Source organism: Nothobranchius furzeri, chromosome 12 (assembly GCF_043380555.1).
Source record: "Nothobranchius furzeri strain GRZ-AD chromosome 12, NfurGRZ-RIMD1, whole genome shotgun sequence".
Taxonomy (NCBI): domain Eukaryota; kingdom Metazoa; phylum Chordata; class Actinopteri; order Cyprinodontiformes; family Nothobranchiidae; genus Nothobranchius; species Nothobranchius furzeri.
In genome coordinates, this window is record NC_091752.1 from 53,820,876 (window position 1) to 53,843,840 (window position 22,965).

General features: G+C 41.4%; 2 protein-coding genes across 2 annotated transcripts in view; one reads left to right on the forward strand and one right to left on the reverse strand.

Annotated features, from left to right (window-relative positions):
• The first annotated feature begins 8,291 nt into the window (after positions 1-8,291).
• atad5a (ATPase family AAA domain containing 5a) overlaps positions 8,292-22,965 on the forward strand; it is a 41,137-nt gene continuing 26,463 nt past the window's right edge. The window contains exon 1 of the mRNA XM_070542705.1: positions 8,292-8,648. The gene's annotated coding sequence lies outside the window, so the exon portion shown is untranslated. The remainder of the gene's footprint in view (positions 8,649-22,965) is intronic.
• Positions 20,155-22,779, reverse strand: LOC107376603 (myeloid-associated differentiation marker). The gene has a single exon (XM_015945780.3). The coding sequence runs from the start codon at positions 22,591-22,593 to the stop codon at positions 21,739-21,741; it is 855 nt and encodes a 284-aa protein (XP_015801266.3). The 5' UTR covers positions 22,594-22,779; the 3' UTR covers positions 20,155-21,738.

Sequence of the window (22,965 nt, forward strand, 5' to 3'; positions counted from 1 at the left end):
AAGAAAGGCTCTACTGCTGGAATTACTTGGTCATTCTGTATATTCAGGTGATTACATAACCTCATTCTTAGGGAACAGAATGTTGCTGAACCTGTGGCCGACTCACTGTAGCAACACCAGATCATTGACTGCCTCTACGGGCTTGTACAATAGGCACCAGAAATGAAGGGAGCATTTCTTCACCTGCCTCTAGTCTTGCCTTAATGCACCTATCAACGTGAAAGGGGGTCAGTCTGGACTAACAGCCTTTCTTTCATTGTTCCAGAGTCCGGCCTTCATGTTCCCTTTCCAAATTGAAGTCTTTTTCTCTAGTTAGTTTCACTGATTAGTGGTTTTCTTGTGGTTACACAGCTGTTCAGTCCCTTTCTATAAACCCCTTTGCACTGTGTGTGTGTGTGTGTGTGTGTGTGTGTGTGTGTGTGTAATGCTCTCACTTTCACCATTAATCATTTCCCTGAGTCCGTCTGTTGTTGGTCTTTGATCTGATTACACCAAATGTTAAGATGATCACCATTATTCAGGATCGTTTTCCAACCACATTTGTCCTTGAAGACAATGGTTCCCCACTTACCTTCCAATTTTAATAATGTGTTGGACGGTTCTTAACTCAGTTTTAGTACTTTCTGCAATCTCCTTAGATGTCTTCTAAGCTTGATGCATGCCAGTGATTTGACCCTTCTTAAACAGACTGCATTCATTTCACGGACCATTGGGATGCATTTTTCAACCGGATTGTGTAAGAAATGAGAAGTTATTCATTGCATCAGCTGGGGTAAAATAACTTGTAGACAGGTGAAAGATAATCGCTCACGTCAGGAGGCTCTGGGTGGTGACGTTTTTTGGCAAGGCAGTGTGTAATTTTAATTTCTGGAAATATCCATCAAAACGCTGTTGAAAATGAATAAAATGATGTCCATTCTGTGAAAAATATTGACAGCTTCGTAACATATAACCATAAAAATTGGGTCTAAAGTACGTAAGGCGCAGGTTAAGCGTCTTTGGCGGACGCCATATTGAACACCATGCTTCCTTCTTGCTGGCTATGGGTCCTGTGCCTGTCGAGGGCATCGCACTAGATGATTGGCTGGATTTACAACTTTACTACGTTACCAAGTTCAAAAACATTTGGGCAGTAAGAAACATGACTCTAATAAATCCAATAACACAACTTCCAAGCTTCTTCCAAAACCTATGTGAAAGAACAGAATCGAAAAAGAGATGCAATATAGTCACATGCTTTCTGCTCCACAGGTAACAACACATACCATCCATCCATCCATCCATCCATCCATCCATCCATCCATCCATCCATCCATCCATCCATTCATCCATCCATCCATCCATCCATCGTCTGAACCTGCTTTGTCCACGTAGGGTCGCGGGGAGGGCTGGTCAATGGGCAATCAGGCGGGGTACACCCTGGACAGAGAGCCAGTCCATCGCAGGAACAACACTTACCGTAATGTTTTTTTAAACTGGCGACAGTCATGGTGATATGGTATAAAACTATCCTGAAATTTATGCATGTACTGCCCCCTAGTGCTAGGAAACTACACACTGCTACTTTAATATCTTATATGAATGTTGGTGGCACAGGAGTTAAGTGCTAACCCTGTAATCGGAAGGTTGCAGATTCGAGCCCCGTTCAATCTGTCTCTGTCGTCGTGTCCTTGGGCAAGACACTTAATCAACCTTACCTACGAGTGGTATTCAGAGGGACCGGTGGCGTCTGTGTACGGCAGACTGTCCTATGTCAGTGTTTCCCATGACAGCTGTGGCTACAATGTAGCTCATCCCCACCAGGGTGTGATGATAGATAGATAGAATATAGTATATGTATACATATATGATTATATATATGTTACAAATATACATATATAAAACATATATATGTTTAATATTTATATATGTTACTGTATATATATATGTATAATTATCTATCTATCTATCTATCTATCTATCTATCTATCTATCTATCTATCTATCATCTATCTATCTATCTATCTATCTATCTATCTATCTATCTATCTATCTATCTATCTATCTATCTATCTATCTATCTATCTATCTATCTATCGATCTATCATCTATCTATCTATCTATCTATCTATCGATCGATCGATGGATCGATCGATCGACCGACCGACCCACCCACCCACCGACCCACCCACCCATCCATCCATCCATCCATCCATCCATCCATCTATCATCTATAACCTCACTAGAGAAGCATCCAAGAGGCATCCTGACCAGATGCCCGAGCCACCTCAACTGGCTCCTCTTGACGTGGAGGAGCAGCGGATGTACTCCGAGCCCCTCCGGGAAGACAAGCTTCTCATCCTGCTTCTAAGGGACAGCCCAGTCACCCTGCAGAGAAAAGTCATTTTGGCTGCTTGTATCTGTGATCTCGTTCTTTCAGTGACTACACAAAGTTCATGATCACAGATTAGGGTTGGAATGTAGATCGACCAGTAAATCGAAAGCGTCACATTCTGGCTCAGCTCTCTGTTCTCCACGTCCTCATCACTGCAGACGTAGCATCAATCTGCCTACCGATCTCCTGCTTCATTTTTCCTTCATTTGTGAACAAGACCCTGTACTCTACTTGGGAGACGACCTCGTTAACTGGTTAAAAGTGTTCTCACCCACTCTCTCTAGGGCCCTGCTGAGAGTATAAAGCAGGGGTATTCAATTCCAGGCCTACAGGTCTGGTATCCAGCACATTTTGGGCATATGACATATTGTGTTGCGGTATGGGGAAATACGTATAAATCTAATATTGACCCTATTGTGAAGGTTCAGTAAAAAGTTATAAGAGTAATAATTATGACCCGATCACATTTTTAGATATTATATATATTAAAACATTAGAGTTAAGAATAATAATCTCCTCTCATGTATTCAACACTTGTTTGTGTAAAGGGAAGAAAAATATAACGTAAGTGCGACGAGCGTCTTCGAAAGATGGAAAGTAGGAACTGTTGTCAAATACAGATGTGTGTCATTGTCGGGAGTCAAACTATGGAACTGTCTCAGTGATGAGTTGAAATTGTGTGGATCTTTGTTTTATTTTAAAAAATACTGAAAGAAAACACAATTATGAACTAAGAAGTAACAACAGGAATGTGGGAGTAAGTGAACATGAATAGTTTTGACTAAGTTGTGTTATTTTATTGTTGCTTTCTTGACTGTTCCCTGATTTTGTGTTGCGATCTCTTAGATAGGATAGGCCTTGTCTTCTACCCATTCTTTTTCTTTACATTGATGAATATTTCATGTTTTTTATGTTTGTTTGTTTAAACGTTAATTCTAGCCGAAATAAACTCAAACTTACTCCGAGTCCCTTGAAGATGGCTAAGCATCTCATCCTGTCTCCCTGCACTCCGACACCCTACAGAGAAAAGTCATTTTGGCTGCTTGTATCTGCGATCTCATTCTTTCAGTCACTACACACAACACGTGATCATAGATGAGGGTTGGAATGTAGGTCGACAAGTAAATCAAGAACTTTGCATTCTGGCCTTCACCACGCCTTCATCACGGTAGACGTAGCACCAATCTGCCTATCGATCTCCTGCTCCTGAGATACTTAAATTCCTCCCATTGGGAAAGGACCTTGTAAACTGACTGGAAATACTTCCACACACCCTCTAGGACCCTGCTGCGGCTATAGAGTTGGCCCAGTGTTCCACGGACAAAAACAACATTGCTCCTCCTGAATTTGAGAGTACCATCCTCTCCAGAACACCTGAATAGACCTTACCAGGTAGGCTCAGGAGTGTAACCCCCCTGTAGTTGGAGCACAACCTGTGGTCCCTCTTTTTTAAATGAGGTGATCACTACCTCGGTCTACCAGTTCAGCAAAACTTCCCTTGATGTCCGCGCAATATTGCAGAGATGCTTCAATCAACACAGCCCCACGACGATACATTGAGCGAGTCTTGTCCATCCCCGGGGCCCTGCCACCAAAGAGCTTCATGACCACGTCAGTGACCCCAGCACCAGAAATTTGAGAGCCTCCAAGTTCTCTTTCTTCACTGGAGGACCCTAACCCTACATGCATGTAAGGAGCCAAAAGCAATTTTGACCGATTTGAGCTGATTTTCCTCTCGTGAGAGAATCTTAGATGTTGGGGTGAGTTTTGTGTCATGTAGTATACGGGGGTTACGAGAAGCTATTAACACTTCATGACCAGCTCCCGATCAACAATCCTGCGGTCGCACAAATATTTGACCCAAAAGTACCAAAACCGCCTACACAGTGAATACGTCAACACACTTCTCATGGTATTTTTGTATCAACGCACGTCGTTTTTATTTGTTTTACACTTTTCTCCACACACAATGACAAGGATTGTCAAGAAAGCATGTTTGTCATGTTTATGTCAAGTAAAACGGATCCCAAAACATTGTTTTACTTCCTCCAACCTCCATAAACCCCTGCGTGTCCACCTATGGCAAGCCTGAAGGACAACAGACATCAACTAGAAACTTCTTGAAGAAATTTAAAAAGGGACCTGTCACCTGGCACAAGATATACATAGTAAAAAATGCCTCTTTGGAGGGCCTGCCATCTTATTAATCAATTAATTATGTGCGCATTTAATTTATAATTATGCAATAATTTTGCTAATTTAGAGTAGCACACACTCAAAATGAAAAAAAAAATCTCTGTTTTTTGTAAATAATTTAGCCATGGTGGCACACCTCCCACGGCCAAGCCAGTCATTTTAATGTCTTTGTGTGAGGGTGCACACCAATGTTCGAGCTGCATTAACGTCCGTGGAAGAATAATCATAAAGCAAATAAATCCTCCGGTGAAGAACAATAAGGGCCCTGCTGACAGAGCAGCAGGTCCCTAATAACAACTTCTAGGCTTTTGGACTCGAAGGTCCAACATGTTGTGTAAAAACTACTGTTTTTAGCACATTTTAGCTCAGACTTGTTGCTACTGTACGTGTGGGTAGTCAGGTCACACCCAAGCATTAGGTCGTACAGTCATGGGCGTAGTTTTGACTTTAGAAGTGGGGGGGGGGGGGGGGGACACGACACAACCAGGGTGGGGGGGTCTGTTCAGTAAGTATGCAAAACATATGTATAAAACTACAGCCTAGAGGCATTTTTATGCAATGTCAGGAATGCAGAACTGTCAAGTACACAGGTGGTAGGAACGGCCCATCACACGTTAGCAAGTATCACCAGATGAGCTCATGGACAGTTCTAACGGGAAACAGGCTTCAACACAAGCGGTTGTTTTCCTCTTGGTCCTAGTGCTCAACCAGCGTCTATTTAATATAGCGTAATAATTATTTTTGATGGTAAAATGTGCAGGGGACAAAACTTTACTTAAAAAAAGTGGGGGGACATGTCCCCCCTGTTCCCCCCAAAACTACGTCTATGCATACAGTGCGAGAACATGGCTCATTAACTTTGCTCTGCAAGGAAATCATACAGTTAGAGATGGAGCTAAATGCTAAGGGTCTAAAAGTCGCACGGCGTACACCCGGCTTTAGTCTCCTCCCCTTCCAGTCGGCTCATGGGTCCCTGGAAGGAAAAAAAGAAAAAAAAGAGCGTCAACGGGGCAACAAAAGTTATTTACTGGTCTACTTTGCCTTTCACCCCGAATCACACTTATGTTGTACTTAAATTTAAATGAGAAATAATTTTGTGTAGTTTGACTATTTCATGTAATTTGGGATTTATTAGCTTGTAAGAATTGGTAAAGAAAAATAAATCACAAGTCGCATTTATGAAGCATCCCAGCACAATCTCTTCTCCCCCAGTGTACTTACCACATGGACAGAGTTATGGTGGTTTTCTCCATGTTTAATGCTTCTTATTTCATCCTGGAAGAAGAATGCAAATCTCGCTAAACTCATGGCCATTTTCTTCTGGAGGATAGAGTGAGGCTTCAGAGTGTGGTAAAGACAGCACAGAAGATCATCGGCTGCCCTCTCCCCTCCCTGATGGACATTTATTCCTCCCGCTGCCTCAGTAGGGCAGCAAACATCATCAAGGATAGCTCCCACCCTGGCTTCAACATGTTCAGACTGCGTCCCTCAGGGAAGCGCTACAGGTGCATTAATACAAAAACCCACAGACTCAAAAACAGTTCCTTCCCCAAAGCAATAACCACGCTGAACTCACACATGCACCGATAACACAGCCCTCCACTTCCCACTGCCTCTATTGACCACCACTATTTATACCAATTCTATTGCAATAACTGTATATACATAACACTAATACTGTCCATATGTATATAGTGCTGCAGAACTGAAACCCCCCCCCCCCCCCCAGCATTTTTTTTTGTTTTTTTACACTGAGTAGGAGATGCTCTGTATCTCATTTTACAATTGTATTGTGACAATAAAGGCATTCTATTCTATTCTATTCTATTCTCCTTGTGCTTCTCATCTGGTTAGATGTAAATTAGAAATTAGATCAATTTATGCTTAATCTTACATATGTGCATAAAATTTTCTATTATTATGCAAAGTGATATTTATGAAATCAATGAAGCTAGAAATCTTTGATTTTCCTATTTTAAATTCACACACAGCTGTTATTTAACCCATTCCCCTAAACATTTCGTAGTTGCCTTTCTGCCTGATGCAACTTATTTCATTTTGTGCTGCTGTGTTTGCATACTGATTGCATTTGCTAAAGTGATCTAATTTCCTCACAACGAACACCGAACACGATAATAATAACAATAAGTCATGTTCTCCTTCTGGTACTGCAGGTCATGATGGAAACCACCACACATCAGCCTGAATTAGATTATAACCAACGCATAGAAGGACAAACACTTAGCCCAGTTCAGAGCTGAAAGTGGCACAAGAGATTAATGTTTGCTTTTAAACAAGCTGAGGTTCAAGCTGTGAAACAGTGACTGATAATAGAATTTCATTTAGCTGAAATCCAGTTAGAATATATACATTTATTTCTGTCTGCCGTTAATAAAACCTTTTTTGGTACAGAATAATTACAAGTTATGCTAATAGTAACAGTTATGATGAATAAATACAAGGCAGTCAGGTTGCATTTTGCAAAATTCATGAAAATGGGCATAAATCTAACTTTATTTTCAGCTGAAAACTGTCATATTTGTTTCTACATGCGTTGTCTCTTTTCTTGCTTCAAGCAGCTGAAGTGTTCTCCATTTCTATATCCAGCTTTCTCTCTTTGGGCGCAGCACTCAGATCTGATGGTTGTCAGTCTCTGATTTCATGTGGCAGACAACAAAAAGCTGGCAGGGATCGATTTGTATGGAGGTAGTCCAACTGGTGTGTGAGCTCCTGGCCCTGCTAAATCAATACTCCAGCTCTGATGCACAATAAAGAAGAAACGGCAGCATTGGTGGGATGAGTAGGAAATGAATGAGATGGTGTCCAAAGAGGTGACTTTGTGGCTAGGGTTGGGCATTGATTGATTTTGAACGATTCCGATTCCAATTCCAATTTCTCGTTTCGATTCCGGTTCCGATCGATTCCCGATTCCGATTATTTGAAGACATGACATGTTTTGCATGAGCCAGCTAACCACAGGTCCTACTTGATGAAATAATCTTAACTTCAACATGAATTTTAATTTTATGAACAATTAACATCACCTTCATTTAGACAAAAATGTGTTTTGGAGAAAAAAAGAAAGACTTGCAGCACAACTGCCATGTTTACATGTGCATATTTAATCGGATTGAACGCCCAATCAGATTGAAAATTCTGCATGTAAACATGTCAATCGGAATATTCTGATCCGATTCAATCCGACTGAGAGAGGTGGTTTATTGTGTTCATCATTCCGATTGACGTGCATGCACACAGCCATTCGGATTGTTGGGGTAAAATAATGCCCACTGCGCATGTGTGCAACAGCGAGTGGACCTCTCTGCTGTCATTTGGACTGCCTGACTTCAAAAATGACGGTGTAATTAACGAGCGGCGGCGGCTTTTAAATCCGATGACAAGCCGTCCCCGTTTCATTAATATTTAATTCAGAACTTGCATTTTGTTGAAGGAAAAATAAAAACCTGATTATTGCACAAATCTTTCGACAAACATGTTCAAATCTGTACTGGAAATGCGCAGGTTTATTGCAGGGGTTGCAGCGCACGGATCCCCGTTTCTGTCAGCTTTGAACGCAGCAGCTTCTGCAGCAGGTGATGAAGACGCGCTTGTAAAGAAGACAGGATAATAGGGGTTTTACAAACCTGATTGGAGGCTGGTGTTGGGTAGGAAAACGTCCTCGGTTAAATATTCTGGACGACAGTAAAGTCCGTGTTAAAAGCACATAAACGCAGATGACCTGAGATGCGGTTCGTTAATGATGAACACAGGCTTCTAAACTTTCTGAACATCTTGTTATTTTGTTTGAACAGATTTTTCTCAACAGTTTCAGCTGATTGTCACATGTTCATAAAAAAGCCACAACAGAGCTCAGTAATAAAACATGAGTCACGAGATCACGTTTATTTTTCACGAAGATCGGCCGCGGACTCCTCTTCCGTCGAAATACTGGGAATCAAAACTAGGAATTGAAATAAAAAACATTGAGCGATTCCGGGAAAAATGATGAACAGTTGGAACCGGTTCCAATCGATGCTGATTCTCGATGCCCAACCCTATGCTAACACTGTGACTTGAGGTAAGAAGTTAAAAAATATTATGGACAGAAAATGCAATTTATCAGCTTTTCTTTCACCTTTGCACACAAATCTAATTCTCTATCTCCTATGAGTGCTGGTCTAGAAATGCAAAATCCATTAATAAGTCTTATTTCTACAACGCTGCTAATGTATTGCTTTAACTTTTAAAAGGTAGAATTCAAAAAACTGATTTTAAACACGAGTGAAGTTGACTGTTGATTTGGTGCCTGAAGCTGCTATCCAGGCTGTTTGTTTCTGCAGACACTCCAGATGGAGCTGTTGCCTCTGGTGGATCTAACTTCCTGGAAAGCAGAAACTAGACTAAAATCACTCAAAGACTGACAAAATGTCAGATCTCTTATCTTATTTATGTCTGTATTTAAGAATATATCTGTTCTGACTGAATCAGAGTTTAAAGAGCAAGTCACCACCAAATCAACTTTTTTTGCTGATAAACTATATAAACGAGTGTCTAATTGTGCTGCAGACACGCGTAGTCAATAATTTGGCACTTCAGTGCATCTTAGCTAAAATTTTAATATTCTGCCTAAAACTGTCAGTGTTCCGCTGTCGTCAGGGAAAAACTCTGCACTGTATCTGAATTTAAATCTGCCACCGCTATTGGCTAAGAGGTATGCTATGATGTTAGCTGGTACATTATGATGTCACAATGCCATTGTGAGCCTGTGTGTGTGTGTGTGTGTGTGTGTGTGTGTGTGTGTGTGTGTGTGTGTGTGTGTGTGTGTGTGTGTGTGTGTGTGTGTGTGTGTGTGTGTGTATTTGTTAGCGGCTCCACCCTCTCGGTCTGCCAGGCAACAGCATTTGTTGCATTTTTCAAACATGAAGTGGGAGTGGAGTTAGTAAATTGTAGGGGGTGACTTGCTCTTTAAGCAGCTGTTTCTGTTTTCTGGCTTCTTGCTAGCTGAAGTGTTCATTCACATATTCAGTCCTGGTGAGTGGATGAGTTATAACTAGTTATCAGAACAGCCTCAGGAATTATTTTTAAAAATGAAAAAAAAAAGACAAATAGAGCCATTAAAAACCAGAGGTCCTATAGAAAATGTGAAGGTTGATTGTCATGAAGAGGGGGATATGTTGGCAAGAGGAAGCAAGCAGGGTATGCTTTGGAAATGAAGAGATTCCAAGCTAATGCACCTTGCACAAGTTAGGATGTAGCTCCTTACGGCCTTAGCATGACCTGAGACTGGAGAAGAAAAGGAAGAGAAGGAGGATGAAGCATAATCTAATGAGTAGTGACCAGCTGAAATGATGTAGTCTGGCTAGCCAGAATGAATAAATATATTACTTAGTCTGGCAACGCTCCATTGACGATTCTCAGTCGTAGGGTGGTTTCTACCGTTGTCTTTCAAACGATCTCCGCATGCTACTGAACAACGAACAACGTGGCATACTCACGGCAAGAGATGTCGGTAAACAAGGCAGTCCACTGTTGTACCATTATGGACCAATCACAGTGCTCTATTGGTTCGAAACCCCTATAGAGAGCAATGATTGGCCTGCCAGAATGCTGCTAGGGGCTGCAGAGGTTCCAATGGAGCATTCCCAGACCAAACTTTGCAAAGCAGGAATTTGGTCTGGTTCACCAGGATAGAAATGATGTTCAGGTCACAAGAGTTTAACTAGTACAAAGTTCTTAGAAATATCTTAAGTTCGTATTTTTTTCTAAGGCTTGATCTACACAACAAGATTTTAAAATGGTGAAAAATGTTCCAAACAAGAGTGATCCCACACATAGTGATAAAGAAAATCAAGGATACACCAGTTTTGGTCCTGCAGTGAGTGGTGTCCAGCCATAAGACACTCAACACACCTCTTTGGTGTGTTCTTGCTGTGTTGAAATTCTAATTCCATCTTTTAGTTCTTTTTAAAACACAGAAAGGTTTGCAGCTGCAAACGAAACGTTGCAGGTAAATAAAACCTTTCTGTGTTTTAAAAAGAACTAAAAGATGGGGTCAACACACCTGATATGAACTGGTTTCACTCGGGTCAGAACAGAAATCTCACAGAAACCTGACTTTCACAGAAAAAGTAAGACTTTGTTTCGAAATGTGTCTTTATGCAGATGATGTGATGCTGTGTGTCATAGATAGTATTTTCAGACTGTGGATGTCCATTTAATCCAACAAAAACAGCCATGTAGAAAAGTGTTGAGTCTCTTTTATAAAAAAAAAAAAAACTCTATTTTTCTATTCTGCAAAGACTCCTAAGAGTTGTCTGGTCTGCTCAGAAGAGCGTCTGGCCACTCTAGTCAAAAATCAGGAAATAATAAACTTGTTGGATTGTTGTGATCCAATATTGAGAACAAGCATGCTGCTTGTTAACTATTACAACCTTTGCCATGTGAGTCGAAAGTGAAAAGCTCAACCCGACACAAATCAGGAGTGTTTATGTCAGCGATAAACAAAATAAAGAAGACTAAATTAGCAACTTCACTTGGGAATGACAATTTGGATGAAATCCAAGAATTCCGTTCATTATCTAATGCCACGAGACAGTAACGGATAAAAACAACTATCATTGGTGTAAAACCATTAAAAATTATGGATTAATTAACGTTTGAAATGTTTTAGAGTATACATACAGTGCTCAGCATAAATGAGCACACCCCACTACATGTGACAGAAAACCTTTAGTCTCCTTTTAGAATCAACATTTTTTACGAGGTACTATACAAAATACTCCCACAAATGTGGACCAAACGAGATTTATTAATTTTCACAGACAAAAAGTGATTTTCCTAACAAATCCTTTCAAGCCCATGTTGCAAAAAGGTGTACACCTCAATTATAATATTAGAAGAAAAGCCACACTTAAGACTATAAAATTTGAATTAACAGGCATTCAACCACAGGTGAGCCTAATGATTCATTTAACCCTCCCACTGGCTTTATGGGTGACCACCGCGAGGAAAGTTCACCGTTGAGCAGGATTGATGGTTTATCCCTTGAGGTCCACATGGCAGGGGTGAGGTGGTGCTCACTCCTCACCCCTGCCGCATGGGCCCAAGGGATAAATCATCAACCCTGCTCAATGGTCAACTTTCCTCACAGGGTCACACCCACTAGGACAGTGGGAGGGTTAAGGGGTGCCCAGCATTACTTAAAAAAATAATAACTTCCCATTTCATGCTCTCAGCAATGGCTCCACATGGTAGAAAATGTATCAAAATCTGAGAAAGGAAATAATTTCTTTACATAAAAAAGGTGAAGGCTACAAGAATATCAGCAAAGCTTTACATATCAGTCAAAATACTGTGGCAAAGTGATCCAAACACTTAAGAAAGATGGAAGTGCAACCTCACGGAGATGTACAGGCCATCCACAAAAGTGAACATCTCGACAGGAGCGTCTTCTGATGAGAAGGGTTGAAGAAAATCGCCATGCAAGTTCACTGCAGTTAGCTAAAGCAGCAGAAAGCCAAACTGGAGTGACCGTTTCTTGTGACACCATACAGCGCAAACTGCAGAGGAATGGCTTGCATGGGTATTGTCCATGAAGTAAGCCTCTCCTAAAGCCCATGTACAAAAAATTACACACCTGGAATTACCTAGGGCCCATGCTCAAAGAGAGGAAGCATACTGGGACTCTATACTCTGGAGTGAGGAGACAAAGATCACTGTTTTTGGGTCTAATAGTTTCAAAACTGTATGGTGTCATAAAGGTGAAGATTTTGAGGAGAAATGCATCGTGCCTACAGTGAAACACGGTGGTGGCAATGTCCTTGTGTGGGGCTGCATGAGTACCGCTGGTGTTGGGGAGTTGCATTTTATTGATGGTGTCATGAACTCAACAATGTACTGCTCTATAGGGAGCCTAAGTCACACCCATCTACGCCCGGACCATGGGTTCCCGGTAGAACGAAAAAATGAATGCAAGTCAATGGGGCTAAAAGAGCTATTTTCTAATTCCGCTTGTTATGTGCCATGGATTTCACATTTGACATCTGTGAATTTTAAATACGCATTTTGATACCAAAAACTCGCTTATTTTTTAACGGGGGGACATTATTTTAGGTTTTGTGTGAAGATAAGTCCAGGACCACAAATGTGCATCACGGAAGTGACATCATCGAACCAGACACGGAGAAAAACTGAAGGAAATTTGGCTGAAGTTTAGCAAACTTAAAATCCTTCCTTCAGGAGGAAAAAAACACCATAAATCTGGCCATTTGGTAAGTAGCAGCTACGCTAGATGTGACGTGCTGATGATCTGAACCCAGATGTTGCAATATGTCGCTGACTTGTTGACTCCATACTAGGGCTGGGCAATAAATCGAAAATTTAACGTTATCAAAATATTTGACTCTTATCGAGATAATATTTCCCATGTCAATAAATCTGATAATAAACAAATGAAAATGTGTGTAGGTTGGCAACGTTCACGTCCCTTTAAGAAGCCGAACCACATTGAGTTACATAAAAATGTGACTCAACGTAATACATGTGACAGCCCCATCTAGTGGACAACTTTTGTTTCTGCGCATACCTGTAATTATCGTCCATTTATCGTTACCAAGGTGAAATCCTCAATATATCGTGATATTGATTTTAGCCCATATCGCCCAGCCCTATTCCATGCTTAGAAGACTTGGTGCTATCCTTAAAAATCACAGTGGTCACACAAAATACAAGATGTAAAAGTTTTTGTTACGGGGTGTATTCGTTATTGCTTCAACCAGTTTTATTAAAACTGAAGATTTTGTGATCTAAGTTATGTTATTAACCCTAATTTCATGTTATGCAGTTAAACAAGTGTTCAATAACACCCAGCCTTCTGAAAATCCTGGAAATTGGTCTTTTGTTAATTGAGCTACTGATGAAATTAGTACTTTTGGTAACATTTCCTTTTACAGTCCCCTAATTACTAAGTACTTACATGGTAATTACGTAGTAAGTTCAAGTATATTATTGTGTAATTAAAGTGTGTTATTGTAATAAAGTGTTATTACTGAGTAAATCAGTATTTACTGTGCATGGTTAATAAAAAATAAAAAATAGAACTAAACCTGAGTGACATGTAATAACAGTTTAAGAACTCAGAAACAATAACACACTTTAACTTACTATGTAATTACCATGTACTTGGTAGTTAGGGGACTGTAAAAGGAAGCATTACCGCACTTTTTAAAGGGGGTGTACTCATTTATGCTGAGCACTACATTATTATAAGATTTAGTTTACATTTGTTTGAAAGGTTTGTACTGGTGGTCCTAGACCAACATCTCAGTAGTACCATCATGTTTAAAATCTTTCTAAACAAGAAGTTGCAAGCACTTCTCTGGTTTGTAGAAATGATGCAAGTTTTTCAGTTTCTTTCTACCTAAATAAACCAGAATGTATGAAGCACAATCCACTGTGTTCCATTTAAGTGATCTCTTGTGTAATCTAAATCAGGTCTGCTTCGTGTGTGTGCGTGTGTGTGTGTGTGTGCGCGCGCGCGCGCATGTTTTTACCATAACTGTGTTCATTGACAGACTGACATGAGAAGAACAGCAACATTTTCACGCTTCACTTCCTCCATTTGATCCAAGCTCACTCTCACAGATTGGTGTGCCAGGCAGAACAATAGCTGCAGGATTAAACTCCACAGTCTGATGACGTCTTTTTAAGTTCCGCTTAGCTCAAAAAGAAAAGAGGTAATTCAGGTCGTACTTTTTGGCTTTTTACTTATGCCCCCCACCCAAAAGATAGCTGAAGTCAGGAGGCTAAAAAGGAACGGAGGGAAGAGAGAAGCAACACCTTTAGAGCTGAGTTGCAGCCATGTGCTGCAGCTGCAGCACGATTAAAGGATTTGCTTTTTTGCTTTTCCCACACATATTTCCAAAGTCTGGAATTCCTAGCCTGTCTCCCCAGTTTCCTTCTCATTCACACATTCTCTCTGTGTGTCTCTTACCATCTCTGGCTTTTCCTGTAGCTGTTCATGTTTTCATTCGCTATTCATTAACACATCCTTTTATGTCCTAACTGGAGACAAGGGAAGTCATTTATTACAGAAACAGTATATGAGTGACCAACATTACTCTGAGTCTCACCAGCTTCACTAAGGATAATAAGAACAATAACATCTGTAGTAGTAGTAGCAGTAGAAGTAGTAGTACTACTAATAATAGTAGTAATAGTAAGAGGAGGAGTAAGAGAAGTAGTAGTACTACTAATAATAGTAGTAATAGTAAGAGGAGGAGTAAGATAAGTAGTAGCAGTGGTAGCAGCAAGGGCGTCAGTTTGTTTTCAGAATTGCTGGGGACAATAACCATACACTGGAGTGGGGTTTAAAAATTGCTGGGGAGAATAAAGTAGGCTAGCACAGGGGTCGGCACCCCGCGGCTCTGGAGCCGCGTGCGGCTCTTCCATCCATCTGATGTGGCTCTCTGTGCTTGTAAAATAATGAATGGATATTTAAATAAAATGCTTTATATTTTACTGCATAAATTTTACATCTGTATGCTAATTCTAAATGTAAAGATTGTCTGCGTAAACCTGAACAGTTCCAACCCGGCCTTACTGTGAGACCGGGTTGACGCGTCACGCTTGTGCTCGCAGCGTTTTAAAAAGAAACGTATATGACAAAAGTGGCACCTGCTCAGTAAAACCACCAACAGGGTGAAAAATACCAAAAATTGAAGGCAGAGACGGGCTACAACTTCTGGATCCATTTTATATAAATCGTTTTATTGATTATCGTCTTATGAAAGATAACTTTGACGTACACGAGTGACCAGGCGCGTTACAAGCTTTTCAAAAGTGTGGGGGGTGTTGTCTGTGCCTAAAATAGTTTCATGTTATTCATCTTGTTAGTTTAATTTCCATAATAGTGGAGCAGGTGCGAATTTTAGACGTGTCACGCATGTCTCCGTTTTAAACATGTTTAAACTGTTCAGAATACAAATCCAGGCTCTGTCTCGTTAGATTGGTGTAACTAAAGTTTGTACTGAATGAAACTTTACATTAAACCATGTTGAAAAGAAAAGGATCCCATTAAATTGTTTCCTCTCATTTACAGTCAGAAGTACAGCGCAGTGCGCATGGCTCTGGGGTTAATCAAGTTTAATTGTTTCTCTTTGCAACAATCTTCACAAGAAGGCAAAACAGTTATATGGCAGGTTACAGATATTTCCATTTGACTGTTTATTTTGACGGATAAACTCAAGGATGTTGGTTGTTTTGAAAGAATTACCCCGACGCACACTGATGCGCATGGATGAGCTGACATTTTAATCGTTAACGCACATCGCAGAGGTAACTTGATTCCCATCAGAACATCAGAGCTTTATACTGGACACTGTGTTCACCGGGGCTCAGAGCGCCTGGTGCACAGTGGGCTGAAGATCTGTAGAGGGGTTCGCAGCGCAGTGCAGAACCACGGTGCATGCGATAAGATTTCCTCCCACTGAAACAGTCTGGAAACCCGGTCTCTCTGAGGGATGTGTCACTTAGAAAAATGTTCTTTTTTATGAAATTATGAAACTTTGGCTGAACAGCGCTTGTTCCCGTCTCTAATATGGAGACGCATGACGCATCCAGTCGCCTCTTCAGCTCAGCAAGCACCTGTAGAGACATTTGATTACGCACAAAGTTTATGTGGAGCAGAAGCGGTCGGGCCACGGCAGGTGAAATGTTCCTAGCCTACATGAAGTTGGGCTGCATGGTGGCGCAGTGGTTAGCACTGTTGCCTCGCAGCACGAAGGTCGCAGGTTCAAAACTCGCCTTTCTGCGTGGAGTTGCGTGTTCTCCCCATGCATGCGTGGGTTTTCTCCGGGTACTCCGGTTTCCCCCACAGATCACAACATGCCCTATAGGTTAAAAAATAATTGTTGTAAGTCGCTTTGGGTAAAAGCGTCTGCTAAGCACATAAACATAAACATGAAGTGAAACTGTTTAATTGTGACATTTATATGTTACTGGACACGCTGGTCTGGTTGGTTAGACCAGTGTTTGAAGTGGAAAACACACACACACACACACACACACACACACACACCAATTAAAATAATGCTGATAGCGTGGACTAGCAGGTGATGGTTTACGTATTTAAATGATGATCAGGCTGCTGTAAAATGTAATCTACATCCAGACAGAATTATCCTCTATTCTTTCTCTATTTGCTCTGCTCTTGTCTGGGATGACGTAGCTAATGGTGCGCGCGGCGCGCCTAACTAGCGGCTGATGCACATTTTACGCATTTGGAGAGGTGGGCTGGAAGCTTTGCTTTTACTGGAAGATGGTCCACTTAACGCACGGGTGTAGACTACATATTAATGACAAATGAATGAAAATTAAATTGGGAGTTTTTACTTCATATTTTAGAAATTAAAATGACGGGGGAAAACATTTATGACGTCTTTTTAAACGAAATTTTCTGGCGCGACCTGCCTGCTTCACTTAAGTCACTGCTTATTAAGATCTGTCCAAAATTACCGTGACCCACCCAAAAATGAAAACCTGGCGCCGCGCCTGTTATAAACCTCTGAAAATTGTTGTTCTTCACTTTATCAAACTCAGACTTTTTACAGCTAATGTCAAGATGGAAAATTATGAATTCAGTCGAGCTCTTCCATCCCTCCCTCTCCTGCTCTCCTTGAACCCGACATCGGCTGTCAGAAGAGGGAGGGGAAGAAAGAGATGAGGCAAACGAGTGCGACGTAAAGAAACCAGACTGGTGTGGAGGTGAGCAAAACAGCTGGAAAAGTGTGGGTGTTGAATCCCCCCATGAGATCTGAGCTGGTAAAACAAAAATCCTCATCAGCAGGCTTTTTTGAAAGTGGGGGGGACAGAGCTGCCAATCACAAATTTTGCCGGGGACATGTCCCCGGCGTCCCCGGTTAAAATGACGCCTATGGGTAGCAGTAGTAGTAGAAGTGGTAGTAGAAGTAGCAGAAGTAGTGGTAGTAGTAGTAGTAGTAGTAGTGGTAGTAATAGTAGTAGAAGTGGTAGTAGTAGTAGTAGTGGTGGTGGTAGTATTCGTAGTAGTAGTAGGAGTAGTAGTAGTAGTAATAGGAACAGGAGTAGTAGTATAGTAGTAATATAAATTATAGGAGTGGCACGATTAGTAAGTGTAGGAATAGTAGTAAGAGTAGTAGGAATAGCAGTAGCAGTAGTAGGGATTTTGAATGATTCCGATTCCTCGTTTCGATTCCGGTTCCTATCGTTTCAGGATTCCGATTCTTTGAAGACATGACATGTTTTACATGAGCCCGCTAACCACAGGTCCTACTTGGTGAAATAATCTTAAGTTCAACATGAATTTTAATTCTATGAACAATAACATCACCTTCATTTAGACAAAAACATGTTTTGGAGAAAAAACGAAAAAGACTTGCAGCACAACCAGTGTGTTTGTTTCTGACCACAACCAAAGTCTGGAAGAAGCCTCTGGGATGAGAGGCTAAATGTCTCCAACATGTCCAGAAACATCCAGCTGTTTCCAGCTAAAACTCTCAGGATGATCATGTCCAGGATGACTGAGAACTACACCTCCATGCTGCAGCAGCATTCAGTCAGAACAGGAAGTGAAACTTAAACATAGCTGCTGTCAGTAACAATCTAACAGATTTTAAACATTAAAACTCTCAGCAGAAATAGTTCAGAAAGGAAATTAAAATGTTATTTATTGTTAATCTAATTATTTATTGTGGCAGAAGCTGGTGTGGTCCACCACAGAGAAGCTGCTCTAGCATGATGACTTTAATTATTCTACAGGTTATTGTTCAGCCTGCTGACGCTCACATTGTCACGGTCTGCGTCTGCCCCTTCCTTCATGTGCCTCCTGGTGTTTCTCCATCCTCTCTAGATTCCCTTCTGTGTCCTAGCGCCCTCATGTGTCATGTCTGCGTCTTCCTCATGTGTCTTCTGGTTTTCCCCATTTGCCCCTAGATCTCCAGCCCTCTAGGTTGCTCAAGTCATTTCCTTTAGTTACAGCCTTTCATGATTTAGTATGTTTTTCCCATCAGTGTTTATTATTTTTCTCCCCCCTCCCTTTGAATTGTAGTTATGTTTCCTGCTCTTTTGTATTAGGTTTTATTCTTAGGTCAAGTTAGTTTCTCCCCTGATTAGTCATTGCCTTCACCTGGTCTTCCTCCCACACCCCACACACCTGCAGCTCATCTCCCTCTCATCCTCCCTGTGTATTTAAGCTCTGTCTTGTCTCAGTGTCTCGTCGGTCCATTGTTTGTATTCTATCAGCGTTTGTTCGTGCTCTGTGTGAGTTTTTTGTCTCATCCCAGTTTGTGCTCTTGGTGAGCTTTGTTTCTCCTGCTTTGGAGTTTTGGACTTTAGGCTCGCTGCCTTTGGATTTATTTTGTTCATCCTCAAATAAAAGTATATTTTTCTTTATATCTACTCCTGCCTCGTGTCCTCCTGGGTATCTGCATATTTGGGTCCTAACCATCCCCTTAACGTAACACACGTGTGTTTTTATTTCTGTAGTAAGACAAACTCACCTCACACCGTCCAGTTTGTTCTTTAAAGCTTCTATTAAATCTACCGTGTTGACGTATTTTAACAAGTTTCCTCTACGCTGCAGGAGTTAAAGTTTATATTACGGAGTAAAAGTTCGGCAGGCGTTTGTTTATATCTGGCCGCTGCATGCCGGGTGGGGGGAGGGAGGACTCAGTGCTGCAGACAGACAGCTGGTGTGATCAGCTCTGAAAAGCCTTGATCACAATTTGCAGATCATGTTTATTTTACACTAGGAATCGAAATAAAAAACGTTGAGCGATTCCAGGAAAAATGAACAGTTGGAACCGGTTCCAATCGATGCTCGATTCTCAATGCCCAACCCTAAGAATTAGTAGCGATGAGTACCGAATTCGGTACTTTTGAAGGTACCGACCGAATTCCATAGTACTGACTGAACACCGATTCACGCCATTTGAAATGGTGCCTCGTTTCGGTACCTGTCCTTCATAACAAGAACTTGCCTAGACAGCTGCGCAAGAGCGTTGTCGGTCCCTGCAAGTTGTAAACAGAGCAGCATGGTAGAAAGAACGCACGCTAAAGCTTGGGTCCACTTCACTAAATGTGATGGGTAACTGGGTGATGATGAAACCAGCGACAACAATCTAAGTGAGACATTCTCATCTTAATCTGCTCTGGTAGGTAAATGAAATGTTTAAGATAATGTTAGCTTGATTTGTTAGCTTCCGTTCCACTAATGGTGCGTTCACTTTCTCCTTGGAACTCCGAATTTCCGACTAGAAGAACATGAACGCGCTCTAAAGTTTGGCGTCACTTTACTAAATGCAACGGATGATTGGGTGAAGATGAAACCAGTGACAACGATATAAGTGTGAGGCATCGTCGTTTTAATCTGCTCCAGCAGCTAAATAAACTGTTTAAGATAACGTTAGCTTGATAAATTAGCTTCCATTGCCACCATTGTTATAAGCTAATGGTGCGTTCGCTTTCTCCTCGGAAATTCTAACTTCCCAGTAGGAAAAATCAAAGAAAAAGGACGGCAAAAGGAATGAAGATACACAGTAAATTTAGTTCACAGTAAAGATGTTTGCTTCAGTTTAATCATCAGCTTATAAAACTACAAGGACGATGTTAAAATACAAACAGTTGTATGTTGTTTATCGTGATATTTATCAAATATGGTTATACATTGAGAAAAATATATATTTAATTATAAAAGAGAATTAAAAATATTAAACACTCATAAGTATCAAAAATTGGTACCGTTAAGTACCGGTATCGATTCCTAGATACCGGGAATTAGTACCGGATCAATTCAAATGTCAAAGGTACCCATCCCTAGACACAGAGCAGGTTGAAGAATACCTCGCGGGAAAAAAGAATGTTTTATTCACCCGCGACTGGAGGAATAAAAGATGCACATCAAGCGTTTTATTCGTGGACGGAAACAACAAAATGTGGGTTTAAAGGTGGAGGAGAATGAGGGACAAATGTCAGCAGGCTTTTTTGAAAGTGCTAGCCAATCACAAATTTTGCCGGGGACATGTCCCCGGCGTCCCCGGTTAAAATGACGCCTATGTCCACGGAAGAATAAAAATAAAGGGATCTAATCCTCCCAGTTGGTTACATCAGGAGTTTTTCTTCCAGACTAACACATTAGCATAGGCACGGCCCCAAAAGTTACCGAACAGCACCGGAATTTGGTTTCACACACAGGTCAGATTTGCGTGTTCGGTGCTGAGGCGACTCTTTTTCTTGGACCTTCTCTCCAGCAATCAGACTGGGACGGAGGCAACACTACGGACTGAAATTACGCTGAAATTACGCCTACTGCCTCCGATCTGCAAGAAGAATGAGCCAGCTGTTGATACGTTTTCAGGTCTCAATTTAAACTGATTTAGACTGATTTTATGGTCAGACCTTGTTCCATTCTCTTTTATTTTCTCTCTGCAGTCCAGATTGTCGTCTTGTGTTTCATTCATTGTCCAGTTTTCTTTACTTCATTCCTTCCTCCCTCCCCACCTCCACCCCCCTTCTTTCCTTATTTTCTTTCAATCTACTTTTTTACTTATAATGCTCCCCGTTCATTCCTCTGTCCATTAATCCCTTCTTCCATCATTATTAATTTTCTTTCTTTCTTTCTTTCTTTCTTTCTTTCTTTCTTTCTTTCTTTCTGTCATTCATTTGGCTGTGCTCATAGTAAACGCTGTCTACAAGGAGGAAGACTTTTGAGATCTGACTATTTCCTGGATTAATCAGTAGATTTTCTTTTCACATTTTCATTGAACCTCTATAAACTGGTCTTGATGATGGTCTTTTTTTGTTTATTATAATGAAATTCTATTAAAATAATCAAGCAGTAAATTTCAGGAGAGTAACTGATGTAAAGAGAAGCTAAACATTAACCTGCCTCATGAATTAGCTGTAATAAACCCCACCTGCATTGTTTTATTCCAGTGTGATGGATCCAAAGTTCCACTCAACTATTGATCACCTTTATGGCATTTCTAATGTTTAACCACTTAAACGCTATTTACACAATGGAGTTAATATTTATTCGGTTTACAGCAACAAAGTCTGAGAACTTTGTCTTTAAAAAAAAAGAATGCAAGCAACAGTTCTCAATAATGATAGTCCTGGTCTTGTGAACCAGCAGCTCACTGATTCCTGCCAGAGAAAACCATTATTACAGAGTAGACTGTGTCCATGGTGTAAATAATGAAGTTGAAGATTGTAATGATGGTGATCAGGACCAGTTTATCCCAGCTACAGACTCTCCCACAGCTACTAGGTCTTCCATGGTTGTGTAAGCTGTACAGCGGCCACAGAACCAAAGCAGTCAGATACATCGCTGTAGCCAGGACGTTAAAGACAATCAAAGTGGTGTCAAAAGAGAATGGAAAGTAAGAGGTGAGATCTCCCAGGGTGAGCAGGATGAGGATGATGGTGAAGGTGAAACACAGGGCGTAGACAGCGACACACCACTGCAGCTCTGGGGATTTGTGGTACTGGCCTTTTTCCAGGGACATGAAGATGAGGCAGGCGAGGAAGCTCTCCAGCATTTTCATGATGCCGGGCAACGTGGAGAGGAAACCACGAGTCTGCCCATGTGGGCGCAGGTAGGTCAAGACAACCTCACCCACATAAACACCAAAACAAACCCAGGAGACGGCAGACGCTCCGGCCTGCCGGTGGCAGGTGTTGCAGGTGAAGAATATGGGGTATATGATGGAGGCTGACAGACAGATCAGGCTTGCCAGTATTGCAAAAGCAGCAGTGAAGTCATTCCAGTCAAAAAGCATTTTGGAGCTGACCGTGGTGAACTCCAGGATGATGATGAGGAGCGTGAAGAAACAACAGAAGCACCAGGTGAACATGCACCAGGCCCAGTATGGAGAGTTCTCTGGTTTTGCTGAAGCCACCAGGCTGAAGCACAAACAGGTGATGATGACCGCCATAATTCGGATGATCCCCACCGGCTGGGTGATGGACTTCAAATCCACGAAGACCATGGCTGTACAACGTCCGTGTTTGATCAAGAAAATGGGTGTTCTGCTTGAGTTAGTTTGCTTTTCCCTTCAGGAAGACAAAGTCTTGATGTTTCAGCCGGATCCACTTGAAGAAATCCATCAACGCAAAACCCCAACAGGCGTGTTCATTGAAACAGAAACTCAGGTGTGGTGTGTATTCTAGCTGAGCATCCTGGGCTTATCGGTCCTGTTTATGGCCCCTGTTCCAGTGCTCTGATTGGATGCTGCTTGGGCGTTATCATGCTCGCTTCTCAACGCCCATGGACTCTGGTCCCTGCAGTAAGTCCGGCTCAGAACCCGGACCTAGGTCAAATTGTTGATTACCATATTTTCCTCAAACTGTGCCTAATTTAT

Bases quoted from the DNA above. Each gene is read 5' to 3' on its own strand.
- LOC107376603 (XM_015945780.3), bottom strand. From the start codon at position 22,593: ATGGTCTTCGTGGATTTGAAGTCCATCACCCAGCCGGTGGGGATCATC.